General features: G+C 30.9%; 1 protein-coding gene across 1 annotated transcript; it reads left to right on the top strand.

The window, feature by feature from the left end:
• Window positions 1-282: 282 nt before the first annotated feature.
• Window positions 283-15057, top strand: Elys (AT hook containing transcription factor 1 homolog). The gene is made up of 21 exons (XM_011496969.1): window positions 283-769; window positions 829-1206; window positions 1772-2069; window positions 2722-2987; window positions 3230-3859; window positions 4388-4783; window positions 5016-5262; window positions 5490-5909; window positions 6251-6592; window positions 7096-7614; window positions 7808-8019; window positions 8625-8803; window positions 8989-9193; window positions 9430-9825; window positions 10243-10992; window positions 11320-11497; window positions 11954-12510; window positions 12642-13014; window positions 13834-14400; window positions 14696-14747; window positions 14853-15057. The coding sequence occupies exons 1-21, from the start codon at window positions 740-742 to the stop codon at window positions 15010-15012; spliced, it is 7155 nt and encodes a 2384-aa protein (XP_011495271.1). The 5' UTR covers window positions 283-739; the 3' UTR covers window positions 15013-15057.
• The last annotated feature ends 1530 nt before the right edge of the window (window positions 15058-16587 follow it).

The raw sequence follows: 16587 nt of genomic DNA, 5'->3' as shown, positions 1-16587 counted from the left end.
TGTTGTTATTATTATTTTATTGTTATTAATGATAATTAAAATTAACTTCAATTTATTAACACTTTTAATAAATGATTGATAACTACTATTTCCATCAAAATTGAAATGAATAATAATCTGTAATTATATTAAAAGAATTGGTAAACGAATGATTTCATATTTGATTTGCGATTAGCATTACATGTATCATTTTATTTTCATAACAATTATAATCTTGTTTAAAAATCTGAATATTAAAGCTGCTAGCGAGATGCGATTGGTCCAATCTCTTCAATTTTCCGTTTTCCATCATAAAGTACACATGCCGTAGGCTGTAAACCGACGTTATCATCGACGTTAGCCATTTAAAATCCGTATTTGCCGTCGTTTGGATTGCTTCGTGTGTGAGTAAATGCACGCGGCTTAAATATATAAAGTATGCTCGATAAGAAAGTTTTTCACAGTTTTTTAAAAGTAATTGCTAATAGAAAATTGCAGATTCGAGGAGGAGCCCTATCTTTGAATACGTTTGAGTAAAATTTGACTAAGCTTGGGACAAAAAAACGTAATCACTATATTATTTTAAGCAATCACAACGGATTTCTTGTTTTCGCGGGAATTGGCGTTCATAACCTTGTCATCGTTGTATACCGAAATAATTAATCTTTTCTAGTTACTTAGATGTGTAATTGACCAAAATTCACGCCATAAATGTATTTATTGTCACAAGACTCGTATTTTATAAATTGTTATTGAAAAAATGAAGGAACTGGAAGAAACTAATTGCGAGGTAAACATACTAACGATCACGGACTTCTGTTTTGTAGTCTAATATTTTTTTCTTTTCAGATAAGTAATATTATAAATTTTGAGCTTCCATTATGGGATCCATCAAACAATTTAATATCCCAAAACGAACTTGCGACCATCGATGGATCGAAAGAATCAAATTTGGAGACTTCTGGTGGCTTTTTAAATACCGATTGCAAGTATGCTTGGATAAGCCACAAGACACATTTAGTAGTAATTGATGTAAGATATGGCAAGTTCATCACCTCTTGGAATTTTCCCAATAAAATTACTTCTGTTTCTCCATTCCCAACGGAACCAGGACAAGTACCACTGCTTTTGATCGGACTTGATAATAATGCAATAAGAATAAAAGATTCGATTGGATACTTGATTATATTTGACTGCTGTACTTCTACTATTTTAACAACTATTGAAGTGAGTAATTATTCAAATATTTAATAGACTTAAATAAAAAGGACAAAAATTTTCAACTATAGTCAAGAATAATTTCTATTAAATTAATAATTCTTTTGACAATTAATAGAAAGTTGTACTCATCAAAGATATTTAACATATTTAATTTTTAAAGTGTTGCATTCAAAATAATATAAGAATTTATGATATATGGGTTTAACAAGAAAATTATTTCAACAACCAATTGATTCGGATTATACAATAAAAAAATTTACTTTAATTTTGTTTCTATTTAAAAAAATCAAATGAATTAAAAGAAATAAACAGTTATAATAATATGAAAAATTGTCAATTTTTCTCCATAACTGTATCCATTGTACAGTTACATTATATCGTAAATCATAAATATTTAATTTTAATCATATAACTGCACTACAAACTATTATACATGTAAAATTACACGTTTTCTTGATTTTATAAAAAAGAAAAATAGTATTAAATGCCATTTAAATAAAATATGTTTATTTAAAATTTTAAAAATATCACTTCATTGTGAATATTAAATATTGATTTGATTATCTCTTAGGTACCTGCTGGTGTTGAAAAAGCATGTATTATTCATGGTGGTGCAGAATGGGAAGAGTTTAATGAAAAAAGGCCAAACACAGTACTTTCTGATAATACGGGATTGATTTTTGCCGCTCTTCGAAATTTACAACATGTTGTGATTGATATTAATAGATCATTATGGAAAAATTTTCTTCATGAAGGAAATTCGATCACAGCAAAATTAGAATTTATAAATAATTCGTCTGCGTGTCCTACTTCAATAAATAAAACAAAAAAAGAGCCAACACATTTAGCCTATGATCTAATGAGTAAAGGTATAATATGTTTATTTTAATTCTTTGATTAATCAGTTGTTAACTTGTTCGAGAAAAATTGAAGCTTAATTTAAATTTCACATATCAAATTTATTATTATTTGTAGAAGATCATAAATGCATAAATGATAATTCCTTTAAGCTATTTTTTTTTTTATTAAGAACAATTTTTAATGTTAAAGATGTTTAAAAACTTAATTTGCTTTTACCATTGAATTTTTATAAAATAATTTTAAAGTTTATAACCTCAAATATGCTTTCGTTAAGAAACAAATAGATTTCTATATTTGACAAGTCAAAGTGAATTAATAATAATAAATGCTTTTTAAATACTTAATACAAATTGTAAACTAAAATATTTTAATCATTGATAATAATATATTTGTAAGTAATTTATATTTTCAAATAATAGAAATCACGATAGAAATTAATAAATCAAATAATTATCGAATTAAATTCTTTTATATTGATATATATATATATATATATATATATATATATATATATATATATATATAAATATACAAATATAACTTTATGAATGAATATTTATAAATAAATCGTTGAAATAAATTTTAATTTCCTAAGGTTATAATAAAAAATATAATACAAAAACTAACAAATGGATTTAAATTATATTTATGTTGTTTCAGAAATTGAACAGTATATAGGATTTGATCGAAATGATTTTGAAGCAACTCCACTTTATGATGAAAATCTCTGTTCAGTTTTACTTAGTTCTGTAAAAATCGGATGTTTAATAACAGGTTGCTTGGGTCGAGCAATAATTTGGCAAAATGACGGTTCAATAGGTTGGATAAGTCCATCCTTTGACGAGAACGCTTATGTAACTCACATTGCCTTGCTGGAACCATCCGACGATCCTCGGCCTTTTTATTATCTTTGGATTGCTTGCCAGGTAAAAGCTTTTACATTTATTCAAATTCCTAATATAAGTCAGAAATTAGGAAAAATGATTGAAAATGCTTTATAAAAATGTTTATGAGCTTATAATTGCATTTTATCTTTCTCATGAAATGATTTGTCGACATTTAGCAGCTATCGACTCTTCGCCCTCTTCATTTAATGACATTCAATGACAATCAATTAATTTATTGTCGACAATAATTTCAAAATAACTAATGTCCGTCCCTGTTCCAGAGTGACTCGCCCGAATCATCGGCAGTGCTGCGTATGTATGCAATGCTATTTAACAAGAAGCGCTGCGACAAAACAGGCGAATCAAGCCTTTACTTCCATTTGGAGTCCGAGCCCAGCTTAAAGTTTGAGCTTGAGCTTGAACAAGGCGAACGCGTGCACAGCCTCTTATCGGTCGAACGAGAAAACTTGCGCGACCCTTCGGATACTGGCTCCCGGCGGGGCGAAGACAGTTTACTGTTAATTGGTAGTGACGATAGACTGTTGATGTTCGATTTGAATCGTTGGTACAAGGAGCAGATGCCTCGCACGATGGCCGAGTGTCGTAACCCCAATAGTGTTATGGCAAGTTACAGGACTAAATCGGAAGATTTTGTAAAGAGGGGTGTTATCGCCTGCAGCTACGTACCAAGATCGCTGAGAGAATTTCCGACGAAGGGACCCAGCTCCCCGGAGGAGCTCTTCTATCCGAATTCGCTTACGCTTGAGTGGATCGAACTAATGGCAGACAATCTCACCTTTTGGCTCGCGAGGGGCGTACAATCGGAACTTCTCAGGGAAATCACGATCGCTGGACCGATCGTCATTGTCAAACCCACGGAGACCTATCGTAGATGTCTCACTGCTGGGCTGGTAAGGTCTTGCTTATATTTCTACTTTTAGTTGATCGAACATCAAAACCATGGGGAATGAGTTTTGGTGCAAATCTTTTTTGGCCAAGCAGAGAATCGCGATATTTCATACTGTCTAATGTTTATTTATTTATTTATTTATTTTTATTTTATTGTTTTTGTTGAATTCTTATTTTTCATTACATAGGATGTCTCAAAATTTAAAAATTCGTTGCAAATTGTGTAGATATTTATTGAATGTAATGAGATAATATTAAGATAATATTGTGCAGTGAGCTTTTTTCATTATTTCTAATTATTAATTTGTCAATAATTATTTTTTATCTACAGATTATTATCCGCAGTAACATAAAATAGTAGACATTTAATCTAAGACAAAGTATAATATTTAAGAATAATAATGTTAAGCGTAAAATATAAAATTTCTTATAATATTTAATTTTTCTTTACTTTTCTTTACAAAAATTCAAGCGTTTTCATGTTGTGAATACCGTTATTCATATCTTGTGTAATTGGTTTGTTGTAATAGGTGCCATTTGACTCATCATCTCCAGATTATAATTTTGATACAGATAAGTCTCAGCAGCGTGAGATGCTGCTGTCGATTTGTTTGGAACAGCGATGGGCAAATTTTCTAATTCGATGTGCTTCAGAATGGTCTGACGGCAGTGCCGCCTATCTGTATCCTGAATTCCTTCGGTGGGGTGTGCAGCGCGCTTCTGAACTTAAACTGATTGCCGATCGTCTATGTGTACCATTGTTTGATCAATCAGGCACTAACATTGGGGAAAGCGAGGTCAAGACATTGAGGTTCTGTTGTCAACAGCTCGAGTGTCTTACTACTGTTGTATCTAGATTGCCCAATTTAGAATCAGATTTAGAGAAACAAAGAAGAGCTCTGAAGAGAATAGCGACGTATCTTCAGGTACTTTTAATAATAAATGTATTTATAATAATTTAATTTGTTTTACTACGTGAAAACATATACGCGCACAATACGTTTAATCGATTAATGTATTTATAATGAAATTCTGTGTTAAGATCATAATTGACTTTGATCATGCAAAGGACATAATATGTAATTTTTACGTTGATAAATGAATAACAGTGCTTTATTATTGAAAAAACATAAATTATTTAATGTTTATTTTGTGCAGGTTCTCCTATGGTTTTATGATGTAGGGCTGCTACCCGAAACTCAAGAGGTGGAGGAGGAAGATGATATACCACAGATTACAATGTCAATGAAAATTCCATATCCAAAGGACAAATTAATGGAAATATATCACAAAAAAAGAGGAAGCGACAAAAATAAGGAAGAGAACGTTGAACAGACCTTGTTCATTCATCAATTGATATTTCACGATTGCTTACCCATAAGAGCACAGTGGGAAAAAGAAGCGGGTATGTCATTTTTTTACTAATGCTTCTAAAGTTAATAAAGTTAATTAGTTTTATGCACTGTGTATTTTGAAAAATTTTGTATAAAATAGACTGTTTGTTAGATAATGTTTTATTAAAAAAAAATAATTCTTCATCTGAGATTTTTTTATATTAAGATTTTAGTCTCAAATGACATAAATAATTATTTATATTATTTTTTAAATAATATTTAATCAATATGTATTTAGGAAGTGAATATCCAAATTATGGAGGATACTATCCACCTCCGTCATTGCAATCCCTTCTACGTAGTTACTTAACAGACTGTCATCGCGAAGAATATGATAATACAGATGATAATGATGATGAATGTGATATGGCTGAAATGGACAGTAAACATAGTATTACTATTTATCTTCTCATGGATCTTGCTATGCTTTTGCAAGGCTGTTACCCAAGTGTCGATCGCCTTATAAAATATCCTTCTGCTTTTAAATTGAGCCCAAGTTTAATTAAACTTACCCAAGCCTTCTGGCTACTAGATCACGAAGATTATGAAGGCTTTTTTAAAATTATGACGGGTCAGCTTATATCGATTAGTGATATTAAGGATTGGCATCATAAAATTGCTATTAATACGCTTTTAAAAAATAATGAACATAAATTGGGTAAGTTACAAAATATTAATTAATAATTATTTTCCTTGTGTGCATTGACAAAGTATTTTCAAGTATATGAAAATATGTTGTAAAAGGGAGTTTAGTCAGCCTATATAAATCATGTGTGTAAATATTATTTAAAAAAAGTTTTAATTTAAATTTGAAAATTGAAAAACTTGGTACATGACGCGCGCGCGTGTGTGAGCGCGTGCAAGTGTATATACACGTGTTTGCATATGCATACTCTTACATGTATGCGTATGTATATACAAATTCTTTTCTGAAATCATATTTAAGCATTTATCAATTCTATTTTATTATGATGAAAATAATTTTTTTCAATTCACTAGCATTAATGTACTTGCGGGTATTAAAACCGCCGCTTTCCTCTTTGGAGGATCAGGGTACTGTGATAGCCTTAGAAGTAGAACGGGATCTCGTTGAGTCGGCTTTTCATTCGAGGCCGCCCTCGCATTATACCCAATTGCTTACGAAGTTTTTCTCGTCATGCAAGGCTTATGGGAAATTGAAAGAGATATTGTATTTGTCCCTGGATAACGAAGAAGAAGAAGCTTTTGTGAGGTTTCTCAAAGAAGGCGGTTGCGAAGATACGAGATTGCTTTACTTCTTGCAGCGATGTCGACATACCGAAGCTAGTGATATATTTGCCTTCGATACTGCCCTTAATTCACGTGAGACTATGACTAATATTCATATTTAATTTTCATTCGATTGTCTAATTATAATGTTCATTCATTTTCATTAATTAAATAACATTAATTTACTCATTACAAAAAAAAAAAAAAATGTTTGATTCTACAAAGAATAATGTAATTAATTTTGACTTTTAATATACGCAGAGTTGAATATTATGCAAAATAATTAGATATAAAAAATTTTCTTTGTATTATAAATGTTGTATTACGTAATTTATTACTTTAAATAATTAGTTGTCATTGATTAATATTAAAAAAAAAAAAAAAAAAAGAAGAAGAAAAAAAAACTGAATATAGTAGAATTTGACTTTTACTTTAAGTTGCCTCGAAATTATTAATTTATTTCAAAATATTCATATATTCTTAATCTCTCAAATACATTATAAAAGTTATTATATTAATTATTATATGACGAATATCTTATTTCTCGTGTTTTTTTTTTTGTTTTTTTTTTTTTGTTTTTGTTTTTGTTCTCATAGAACGTTTGGGAGTGCAAAGTAAAACAGTTCATCCAACTGCCTTGAAAATTCTGAGCACATTCAATGCCACACTGCCAGAAATCACAAAACGTTTCGCAAGCAGCCTCTTAAAAAATAATGGAGACTACTTACATGAACAACATGAGCTAGCCGCGTTCGCCGGTCCGAACTCTAACGTTAACGGTGGCTATCCTCGACCAATGTCTCACTGCCGTAATCCGATAAGCGAGGTTTACGATATCGCTATACATAAGACTCGCGAAACGTGCTTCAAGGCTGAACGGGGCATCGGTACCACGAACCACATACCCTTCCTCGGAGCGCCTTGCTCTACCATTGTATTCTGTACGAGGGCGACAAGTGCCAACAGTACCGTCGATCAGAGTGACGCGAATTGCGTTACTTTTGCCGAGAGAAAAGTAACAAAAGGTAAAAGAACGCTGGGGATGATGAACGAGAGCGAGGATAACGTTGAGTACAAAATAGAGAGCAAACGACGGAGACTTGGCAGCGAAGCCGGTAAGTTGTTGTGGGAAATGTATTAATGGCATTTCTACTTTGATGTTGATGTAAATACTAAATCAATGAACGACCACGAAGTTTGGTACAAAGAAAAAAAAAATAATAAAAAATAAAAAATTACGTTTTTATGGTAGATCGACTTGTGTTATTTTTTATAGGTGGCATAATATTTTTTTATCTATTGTTAAAGAAATGAGTTCTTCGAACGGCGAGAGTGATGAACCACCACCGCGTAGATTAAGTATGAGCCAAGTGTGCGACACCCCGTTGGTACAGCGCAAAGTGCGGCCGACTGGAAACAGAGATCCGAATAATTTAACAGCGGAAACACCACATTCAATTTTAAAGATTCGACAAATGCTGAGGCGTAATTCAAATTCACCTAGTTTTAATTATAGGACTGTGAGTAGAAGTTTAAATCTCCAGTCTTTTCCTCTTTTATAATTATTAATATTCAAAGGGATTGTTTAGGGGGATTTAATTTAGAAAAATTCAAGGTAATACGAGAATTTTTATAATTAGATTCGGCAGGATAGACAAAATTTGAATTATAATGATTTGTAATATATATCGTATGTAATATAAAATTCATTTAACAATTGATTCAAGCTTTCATTGTAAGGTATTATTTGATTAATTAAACAAACTAATCAGTTAAATTAAATTAGAATTTTTAAATTTTTAAATTTTTAAATAGAAAAATTATTCCAATCCAATTTAAGTACAATAAATTATCTATCCTGTCAATATAAATATAATTAAATTTCTTTAATATCGATTATTGATTATAGTAATAGCTAATGCACACGATTTCAATGATATTTAATGGTTTCTAAGTTTTATTTTCAATATAAATACTGTATTTATAAATTCATACGTACTTTTATCGATGTTACAGTAGCGACTGTATTGCTTTAAAATCGATTGCCTCGAAATTTATCAATACTAGTAATTAAAAGTTATTTTAAAAGTTTGTATGTTTTTTTAATAAAAATTTGTTTGCTTAGGGTTCGCCAAGTGAAAGAGAAGTTATTTTAGATAATATGTTAGGTGACGGAAGACCAGCCCGTCAAATTCGCTTCAGTATGGACAGATTCAGTGGCAACGATGACTCGATCTTTTCCGTAAACGACGGCAACCAAGAGCAAAGTGAACAGGAGAACAGCAAGAATGCTGAAGCAGAGTGGTTAGTAATTGAAGCAAAGGCTTCAACTAATATTACTTCAGTAATATTATCATAATATCATATATATATATATATATATACAATATAGTATTTCAAATTATCGACAATATACTGAAAATAACTAAGTTTAATTTATTCGACTTGAATTGCAGTTGACAGATTCAAACAGTCTTTAATATTTTCAGTTTGGAAGAAAATTACTACAGCCCAAGCATGAGTATGAAGTCTATAAGAGACATTTCAATGTTGACTGATAGTAGCTTTACAAAATATATCCGTGGCCTTCGACCTAGGCCAAGTTTACGAAGAAGCAGTCTTTTCTCGCGTGCGTCCACTGACAGTCAATCACAAAAAACTAGTTTTTCCGATACGATTGATGTATCTGCATTGGTAATTGAATATTTTCAAACAATAGTTGAGTTTTAATATAATAACAGCTAGCTGAATTTACTTTTCCTGCTTTATTGCTTATTTCCCAAGCAATTTATATTACGAAAAATTAAAAATTAATAACAATTTAGTAATTCCCAAGACCATCGGTAATACTAGCCACTCCCTTCACGTAAACATACATAGATACTTTATAATATTTCATATAAGCTCAGTATTATTAATATATTTAACAGGACACTTCGTTTGAAAGAAGTCGAAAAATGTCTAAAGTCAGTCCAAAATCTGCTTTATCGTCCAATTTATATTCCGCCTCGGTACTTTCTTCTAATACCAGCATTGAAGTATCACCTTTGAAAAGACCTCTGACCATTAATAACAATCAAGATAATAATGATGATGATGTAACCGAGGAATCTGAAGAACACTCGGAGAACGAGACCGTAGCTAATGTTAGTGATAAAAGCATCGATAAAGAATCATTGGTTGATCCTTTATGTACAGGCGCCCAAGAAGAGAATGATGAATTGATCACCGATGAAGTGGAAACTCTGGTAAAAAATCTTTTGACTACGATTATATTGAATATCTTTGTTTATAATCCTAATGAGTTTCATATAAAAAATTTTTTCGTATACCTTTGACAATAAAATAATTCACGACTGTTAAAAATATGAAATAAAAATTCTGAAACAAATTGGTAGTTGAAACAAAAAAAAAAAAAAAAAAAAAAAAAAAAAAAAAAATAACGACAATAAAATTAATATGTAAAAACGAACTTTTAATTTTTTTTTAAAAATAATTATAAAAAAAAGAAATAGGTTGTACTTTTCAATTGTATAATATTTTTGCAATGTTTACCGTAAGCGCATATAATTTCATTATCACAATAATATCTGCTTAATCATATTTGATTGTACATTTAAATTCTCAGTCATGTAAACATAAAAATTATACATTTGCAATACTAATATATTTTATTACCGGTACAGCTTATAGAACTTGTAGTATAAAATTAGTATTAAAATTTTTTTTCATTATACAAAAAGGACGAAGTAGAAGTTGATCGAGAAAGATCCACTTCTGTAAATTGCAATTTACTTCGGCAAGACGAAGTGAGCGAAGATGATGGCAACGAAGAGATAGAGATAGAACCCGAGCCCGAAGAGTCATTAGAAACTGATAAAGATTTAGATAGAGATTGCGATCAAGATGACGATACATTCCAGAGTCTTTCCAACTCCCTAGACTACACCATCAACGTACCTTCAGATTTAACTTCCAATTGCTTAGATCAGCCTGATGATAATTGCGAATCAAGTTATAATCAATTACGTCAAGATTACGATAATCAAGATTATAGCCATACACAGAAGTTCGCCCTCCCGAACAGGAGTCAGCAATTTAGTAATACTGCTTACGACGATTATCATCACAATACCCTCACCAGACCTATATTTATCGATAGTCAGGGTATCGTTAAATACGACTCGGCTTGCGATATCACTGATGATGAATCTATAGATGATGAGTTCGCGGCAGTAACTTCACCTGCCATAAAAGAAAGGACGTGTGAATTGACGCTTAATCTTTCGTCCGCGGAAAGATCTAAAGATAACAAGATGCACTCACTGAGATCTCGAAAATCAAATGGATCCTCAATTACGGAAGATGATGACGAGGGAAATGGTTCGGAAAAGGCAACGTCTTTCGTATCCGTGTCATCGGATTCGCTGCAATGTTCCGATGTTAGTAACGTAGCTTTAAAAACACTGGATATAACCAATACATATTCTTTGGTGAGCAAAAATTTACCTTTCACTTTATAACACAATGTAACACTTAATGCGAAATATCAAAATAAATTGTAATACAAAAATTGTGATAAAAAGAAAAAAAAAAAAGAAAAAAGAAAAAAAGAAAAAAAGAGGGAAAAAAAGATTTTGAAAAAAAAAATCAATATTTTAAATAAAATAATTATTTAAGAAACTATTACATTTATATTATTTGCGAGCAAAAAGTTTAAGCAAAGACCAGATTAGCATCTCAAATTTATTCAACCATTATTGACACTTACCGACATTAAATCAATAGTTATTAATATTATTTTAATTGTTTATAAATAGAATCTTCAGTCACGGTTAACGGCGAGAAGTGACGATCTTGCTAACGACGGAACTCCATTGAAAGAAGATACAAAGAAACAAGGATCCTTAAATTATAAGATACCGAGTGCTAGACGTTCTATTAAATCAATCATTCTACCTATAAAAACTAATGAAAGCGTTGAGTCGACGACGACAGGTAAAACAATAAATTACCACTTAATCATGTTAAACTAATATTGATTAAAAAATTTGCTGATTAAATTATTAAGAATTCATAAAATAGTTTAAATATTACGAGGAAAAGTTTATTTTTGATTATTAACGATATTATTATTGTTGGATTAAACTTTATTTAATTATATTAAAAATGTTGTATAGTATTGCTAAAATTTTTTGTTTTTGTTTTTTTGTTTTTATCAAATCGCGTTTAATTGTTTATTTAATTGTACGAAAACCAGTGAATTTTGATCGAAATAAATTTAACTTTTGCGATAGATATTAATAATATATATTAATATATTTTGCAAATATTTTTGTTTGATACTTTTAAATTAAATTGTCTTAATTAAACGTACCAATGATATTGAAATAAAATTAATAATGTTAGTTTATTGATAAATAATTTAACAAGGTGTTGTGTATTTTATTGTAGTTGATCGTGGAAAACGAAGTACGTCGGTTACAAAAGAAGTGAAGAACATTCTATCAAAGGTTATACAAGATCCGATAGTTAATATATCATCCACTGAAAAAACTTTGCTCACCGAAGAAATTAAGGATTCTGAAGAACAACAAAAGAGCCCAAGTTCAATATCATCCGATAGTATAACTACAAAAGAATCGATAATCCCAACAGAATTATCTCAAAATAGTTTGATTTCTCAAAAGGAAAAAGAGCATTTTATAAATATAAAGAGCTCAAATAAATCAAGCTCAAAACGATCGACGCGTGGCTCTCAAAAGGATGAACTATCGAATCAGCGTGTAACAAGAACGAGCTCTATTACTAAGGAATTGGAAAAGCCATCGAGAAAAACAAGAGCTACATCCATTGCCAAGGAGATTATATCTATTCAGACAAAAGTTAAAAACGATGATACGATCGAAGAGCCCGTAGAAAAAAAAACAAGCAAGTCAAAGACAACGAGAGCCTCTACAATATCTAAAGAAGCAACAACAACAACAACAGTACCCACAAACGAAAATATAGTAAGAGCGTTATACAATTATTCGTCGTTTTACGATTAAAGAATTGACTTTCGTATAATTTTTCAATCTTGTTCATAATATAGAAATTAAACATTTTTCTTCGTCGATTATTAACATAAATTTTGATGTAGGAAACAATCGTAGTGCCAGACGACGAATTGCAAGAGGAATATAAAGAAAAAACTCGACGAGCTAATACTTCGAGAACTTCCTCGTTAGGTAAAGATACAAAAGCAAAAGCGTCAGTCGTTACGAGACAAATGAGATCGGGCTCCGTTGAGCAGGACAAAGACGAAACGACGGTACTTGGGGCAAAGAGAACGCGAGCCTCGTCAATGATAAAAAGTGCTAGGGATATTGACGAGAAGGTTGCACCTGTAAGAAGAACAACGAGGGCTTCCTCTTTAGCTAAAGAAATAAGTGCTGCCGAGCAGAATGAAACTTTGGCAAAAACAACTAGGAAGCGTTGCGGTTCACTTCCGAAAGATATTACACTTGGATCAGGTGAATAACATATTATTCTGAAATATTGTCTGTATTATAGGAGTATTTTTATTTTTAGCCTCTTTCATTATTTATTTATGTTGTATTTGTATGTTTTGTTCATGTAAATATTATTCTAATAGAAATTGACTATTTGTTAGGAAAGACGCATTATCCATTATCCAAGTGCACTCGTATCCATGTATATACTGATTTTATTCTAAACAAATCAAATTGTATCTTATAATATTTAAATAATGAGTGTTACAAAATTGAAAAGATATTCACTTTCAATTAATTGTATTATTATTATTAAAGCCGTAATTCAAATAATTAACAACTTTCAAGTTACAAAATTACAGTATTACCATAAATTTAGGGGAAAAAAGTATAAATATTATATTATTAATAATTTAGCGATGAATATATTGATTTGAAAGAAAGGAACGAGAAAGAAAAAAATTTAAATACCGCGTTTATAGTAAAAATTTTAATTTAACCATTGTCATATTCCATTATATTATATTAATGCTTTTCCATGTCCTATTATATATATATATATATATATATCCTATTTTTATTTTTGAAAATACCCTTGTAGTTAATTAATTAATTAATTTCTAAACAACGATTTATGGGTAGTAGGACTACTTATTAACGGCTCTGCCAATAAATTCAGTCATTATATTGTGATATTTTGAGTTATCAAAAAGAGTTAACATAAATGGCCACTAATAGCTAAAGAATTTACATGCACATAATTTAATACATGTATTGCATGTAATTAAAGTACCGACTCATAGCTGATGAGTGAATAACAAATAAATCCCTTACTTTCAGATTCCGTGAAAATGCGGTCCCGTAACAGACGTTCCACTAGCCTACTAAAGGAGGTAATTCTCGAGGAAAGTATTTCACAGCTGGACTCATCGATAGGTGGAAAGCGTCTGAGAGTGCCACGATCCATGGATGACGGATCTACATCGAGTCCAGCAGCAAATACGCGTAGCAGACGGTCGTCAGTTCAATCGGTGCCAGATGATCTCGAAGAGATTTTGGCCACGCGTTCAGGGGAAATGGAGGTGGACGAGGGCAGAGCCCGTAGGGCCGGTAGTGTTGACTCGAGTCTGGTTGTACCGACGGGTAAGCGGATGACACGTAGTGTCCTTGCCAAAGCCACCGTTATCCCAGATATCATACTGGAGGAGGCCGTAGCGACCAAGTCGGTTGCAAAAAGGCAGCCAGCGCGAAGAAGACGCGCCACCTCGGATGTACCCGAATCCGGGATTACGGAAGAAAAAACAAAGGCCAGTGGGAAGTCGAAGAGGGGAAGAAAGACTAGCGAGAGTAAGGACTATTTGTTCTCATTGCCCGAGGAGACTGGACATTTGCCACAGAATATCGAAGGTTGATGATTTTTTTTTTTTCATATCTGGAGAAGACGTTGACTACTACTTGTTTTGTACGAGTTATTTCATTTTAAATTAATTGAACTTGACCGAGTTGATTTTATTATTTTTAAATAAATTCATCTACTTTAAAGTTACAAATACTACGCTTCTTTTTCTTTTTTTTTTAATTGATTTAATTGCGTATTAGTTGTTTTTATACTCAATTAACAAAATATTCGTGAATTAATATTATTAAAATCTTTTGCAAGCTTAGTAATAGATTAAAAATTTTTTCCCTTTTTTTTCTTCAGATGAATGTCAAATGCCAACTTATACATTTTCGGAACCAGCTGCGCTCCAGAAGTAAGTTCTTCGTTAAAACGAGAGGGAAAGCTCTCAGGATGCATCAAATTCATGTTATAAAACATTGCCACGTGTGCTCTTAAACATGTGTATAAATAATTGTAGATTTATTTCGCCAGTAGACGACGAGGAGTCTTCCGACGTGACGACGAATTTATTGAAAAGTAATACAACAGACAGTGATCATGTAAGCTTAGCAAGAATTCAAAGGCGTCCGCGAACCTGCTTTGTACTGCCCAAAAACACAAAAGACAAAGCAAAATGAATTAATTTATAATTTAAATGATAATTTCTTCTATTTGAAACGCTGTGAAAATTTATTGTTTTTATTACATATTTTTTTTTCTCTTTTTTGAACTTTTTTCTCAACTAAAAAAAAACATAAATAAATAAATAAATAAAATGAAAAAAATACATTTTGAAAGAACAAGTGTATGATACTGTTGTAAATAATTTATTGATACATAATATTATAGTTCAATAAAGAAGGTATAAGTCTATTAACTTCTAAATAAATCTCCAAAATCCCATTTGTATAAGTAAATCGTCATTCAAGTAAATCTATATTAGTAATTATACACGATTATTTTTAAAAAAATTTACATTACAATATGGACTATACATTATTTTGTATAACTCACAACATTCGTTTTTCACGCAGAAGATACTGGTAATAATAATACTTTATATTTTCATTTGGACCACATATTGTCATTATTAAAGGGAATATATTATTTAAACTACCTCCCAAATTTAACACTGAAGTTCAGTAAAATGTTATAAGGTTATAGTGGTAAGATCTTAGATCTTTGGCAACAATTGGTTCGTATAAATGTGGAAGTTACCAAAAATTGGCGATAAAATTTCGCCATCAGTATACATAATTTACATATGCATAACATATAATCATGTGTTATATAATAATATATGATAATACATAAGCATATATTATTACGTACAATTATATACAATTTCATGTTTGTTTGCTTGTTTGTTTGTTTGTTTGTTTTTTTTCCCCCATGGGAAGGTAGCGCCATTAGGTATACATACATATCAGTTAAATTTTTCATAAAATTAATGACTTAAAGCTATAAGACGTAGAGAGGCAAGATTTTAATAAACCTTATTGAATGTCATTTATCGTTTTAAATGATTTGACGAGGCACACGTGTAAAATTTGATATTCCTTGCGTAAAGGCACGAATTTCTCATTAACAATAAATCTCCAATTATCTAAAAGGCCTCACAAATTATTTCTATCAAAGGTAAAAATTGGTGGAAATATTTTTATGATATATTTCATTATTGCGCATATACCATTATAAATTATAATAAAAAGTTTACCGTCCAATACACGATTCTATATATTGGCTAAATATGCCTAATACACATATTTGATAATAATTTCAAAAAGTTTATAAATAATTTTCTCAATAGAGAATGTATTGCATTGAAGTAACGCAAGTTTGTTTACAATCGGACAATATAAATTAAAACTATAGTTTGTATTTTGATATTACATTTAAATGAGATGCCATAAATCTGTAGTTTTGCCAGCAAACTCTACTTTGGGTACATAGCATGCGAGTGTAAAATCTAATTGTAATAACAATTTTTTGATTAATTTATAATGATACGCAGTGTTTTAATAATTATTTTCTTATTGATGGAAAAGGGATGCCAGCCTCGAGACGTTTAATAACAATAGCGAGTGATGCTATTTGTGCATCGACGATTGACGAGGATTCCCCAGCTAAGAGAGAGAGAGAGAGAGAGAGAGAGAGAGTAGGAAATAGAGTTTGACGACGATGCCAGCACGTCGCATTAGTGAGCGCGGCCA

Source organism: Ceratosolen solmsi, unplaced genomic scaffold (assembly GCF_000503995.2).
Source record: "Ceratosolen solmsi marchali unplaced genomic scaffold, CerSol_1.0 scaffold13, whole genome shotgun sequence".
In the NCBI taxonomy this organism is placed as follows: Eukaryota; Metazoa; Arthropoda; class Insecta; order Hymenoptera; family Agaonidae; genus Ceratosolen; species Ceratosolen solmsi.
The sequence above is the reverse complement of the archived record's forward strand: the minus strand, read 5'-3'. Positions and strand labels throughout refer to the sequence as shown.

What these genes read in the sequence shown, in the direction of transcription:
- Elys (XM_011496969.1), top strand. Translation starts at nt 740, where the DNA reads ATGAAGGAACTGGAAGAAACTAATTGCGAG. An exon ending in GAATAGCGACGTATCTTCAG is followed by an intron (nt 4,784 to 5,015) that starts GTACTTTTAATA and finishes TATTTTGTGCAG; the next exon opens with GTTCTCCTATGGTTTTATGA. An exon ending in GAACCAGCTGCGCTCCAGAA is followed by an intron (nt 14,748 to 14,852) that starts GTAAGTTCTTCG and finishes AAATAATTGTAG; the next exon opens with ATTTATTTCGCCAGTAGACG.